This window comes from Equus asinus, chromosome 20, assembly GCF_041296235.1.
Source record: "Equus asinus isolate D_3611 breed Donkey chromosome 20, EquAss-T2T_v2, whole genome shotgun sequence".
Lineage (NCBI taxonomy): Eukaryota > Metazoa > Chordata > Mammalia > Perissodactyla > Equidae > Equus > Equus asinus.
The window spans coordinates 25,094,831-25,097,821 of NC_091809.1; the positions used below are offsets into that span (position 1 = coordinate 25,094,831).

Here is a 2,991-nt window from a genome sequence, read left to right on the forward strand (position 1 = left end):
AACAGAGGAAAATTGGCAACAGATGCTAGCTCAAGGCCAATCTTCCTCACCCAAAAGCATACCTTAAAAAAAAAGACATCCACAATCCAATGTTGCACTTTAAGAAAGAGGCTTGCTAAACACCGTATATTTACAAATTTATAACAACTCTTTCATGTTGAAAGTTTTCTAGAACATTATACACAAGTTAATTTACATCAAGCTTTTTCATATTTCTTACATTTATATATATTTTTTGGTGAGAGTTTCACATAGAAATATGTAGGCCAATTGAAGTCTTTCCCATACTGTTTACCTTCAAGAAGTTTTTATCAAGTAACTCCTTTTATCCCTTCAGAAAGAACTCAGATGACAAGGGTCCCACATTCATTACATACATATGTTTTTTTCTCTATTGTGCGTTGTTGCATATCTTCAAATTTTCCATGAGAAATAAAAGCTTTCCTTCTTTCCTGACAGTCATAGGGTTTCTCTCCAGTGTGAGTTCTTTCATATCTTCAAAGAGAACTGGGAAAATTAAACACTTTACTACATTTTTCGCATTCATACAGTTTCTTTCCAGTATGATTTCTTTTATGAATTTGGAAACCTTGATGAGAACTGAAGGCTTTTCCATATTCTTAATATGCATAGGGCTTCTCTCTAGAGTGACTTCTTTCATGTCTTTGAAGGAATCTGGGATAAATGAATCCTTTCTCACATTCGTTACATTTATAGGGTTTCTCTCCAGTGTGAAGCATCATATGTGATCGAAGGCTGGAGCGAGCGGTAAAGGCTTTCCCACATTCCTTACATTCATAGGGTTTCTCTCCAGTATGAATTCTTTCATGTTCTCGAAGATAGCTAGAAGAAGTGAATGCTTTACTGCATTTTTGACATTCATAGGGTTTCTCTCCAGTATGAGTTCTTTCATGTTTTCGAAGAGAACTGGTACAACTGAAGGCTTTACTGCATTCTTTACATTCATAGGGTTTCTCTCCAGTGTGACTCCTTTCATGTCTTTGAAGTGAACTGGGAGTAATGAATGCTTTCTCACACTCCTTACATTTATAAGGTCCATCTCCAGTGTGAAAGATCATGTGTGATCGAAGGTTTGAGGGAGCTATAAAGGTTTTCCCACATTCCTTACACTCATAGGGTTTCTCTCCAGTGTGAGTTCTTTCATGTATTTGAAGAGAACTAGGACAAGTGAATGTTTTATTGCAATCTTTACATTCATAGGATTTCTCTCTTGTGTGACTTTTTTCATGTATTTGGAAAAGTTTAAGAGAAATAATAGCCTTACCGCATTCCTTACATACATAGGGTGTCCCTCCTGTGTGAGTTCTTTTGTGTTTTTTCAAGTTAGTGTACAAACTGAAGGCTTTCCCACATTCTTTACATTCATAGGGTTTCTCTCCAGTGTGACTCCTTTCATGTATTTGAAATAAACTGGGATAAATGAATACTTTCTCACACTCCTTACATTTATAAGGTCCATCTCCAGTGTGAGTGATCATGTGTACTCGAAGGTTTGTGAGAGCAATAAAGGCTTTCCCACATTCCTTACATTTATAGGGTCTCTCTCCAGTATGAGTTCTTTCATGCATTCGAAGTGTACTGGGATGAGTGAATGCTTTACTACAATGTTTACATTCATAGGGTTTCTCTCCAGTGTGTCTCCTTTCATGTATTTGAATTGCACTGGACGAAATGAATGCCTTCTCACATGCCTTACATTTATAAGGTCCATCTCCAGTGTGAGAGATCATATGTGATCGAAGGCTTGAGGGAGCTGTAAAGGCTTTCCCACATTCCTTACATTCATAGGGTTTCTCTCCAGTATGAATTCTTTCATGGACTCGAAGAGAAGTGGAAGAAGTGAATGCTTTACTGCATTTTTGACATTTATATGGTTTCTCTCCACTATAGGTACTTTCATATATTTGAAGAGAACTGGGAAAAGGGAGGGCTTTCTCACATTCCTTACGTACATATGGCTTCTCTGCATATTTTTGATAATCATATGGTTTGTGTTCAGTGTGACATCTAACTTGCCTTTCAATGGATGAACGATGCATGACTTTTCCACATGCACTGCATTCACATGGTTCTGCTCCTGTAGTTTTCTTGTTCACGTTGAGATTTGGAATAAGGCTGAAATTTTCTCCACATTGACTACCCTCTTCACTTTGAGAGAATCTCTTTACCATAGGACTTCTGTAAAAAGTGAGATGCACATTATTAATGATTTCTTTATTAATAATTTTATTTATGTTATATTTATTATAATTTATAGGAAAAGTTTAGGTTTTCTGCCTGTCTGAATTCTTGGAAATTGAATATACTAAACGCTCTGGGAGAGGACTTCCCCCTTCCTGTTATCCAAACAGTGATATTCATATAGAGGGTTTATTAATCCTGTTTCCAAGTGAACCATTTTGTAAAAGCTGACATCTACCTCATTTTTCAGAAAGTGAAAATTTTCTAAGAAAAGGTAAATTTGAATTAAGTATTCTTTGTTTTGTTTGCTTTTTTAAAATTTCATAATATAACAAGATGCTCATGTGAGACTGCTTTCTATTGTGAATGTGACTCACCTTTTCTTTCTACCCTGGTTTTTGGACTGATCCTCAATATCATGATCTGCCCATGTTTTCCCTGAAATGAAGACACAGAAATTTGATTTAAAAGTATTAGAAATTATAGAAAAATTTTTAGATTCTAAGACCATGATAAGCTATGACAATTTCTAGTTTATTTACCAACATCTCCCCTTTCCATATTCTCCATCTTGGAACAATGTTGATGGGGAGGAAACATTTGTTCTCTCAGTGATGACATGAAGGAATGTCCTCATTCTTACCTACTGAGGCCAGGATCCTGAAGGTTTCCCACATCACATCTCTGTAGAGTTTCTTCTGTGAAGGATCCAGTAAAGCCCACTCCTCTGGGGTGAAGCTCACAGCAATGTCCTCAATGGCCACTGAGTCCTAAAACATCACAATTTTT

The 2,991-nt window shown here is 36.4% G+C and overlaps 1 protein-coding gene across 1 annotated transcript in view; it reads right to left on the reverse strand.

The window, feature by feature from the left end:
• Positions 1 to 98: 98 nt before the first annotated feature.
• LOC106824401 (zinc finger protein 709-like) overlaps positions 99 to 2,991 on the reverse strand; it is a 29,915-nt gene continuing 27,022 nt past the window's right edge. The window contains exons 2-4 of the mRNA XM_044751814.2: positions 2,846 to 2,972; positions 2,580 to 2,640; positions 99 to 2,199 (exon numbers count right to left, since the gene is read on the reverse strand). Coding sequence (XP_044607749.2) covers positions 621 to 2,199; positions 2,580 to 2,640; positions 2,846 to 2,972 — 1,767 coding nt within the window. The 3' untranslated portion in view covers positions 99 to 620. The remainder of the gene's footprint in view (positions 2,200 to 2,579; positions 2,641 to 2,845; positions 2,973 to 2,991) is intronic.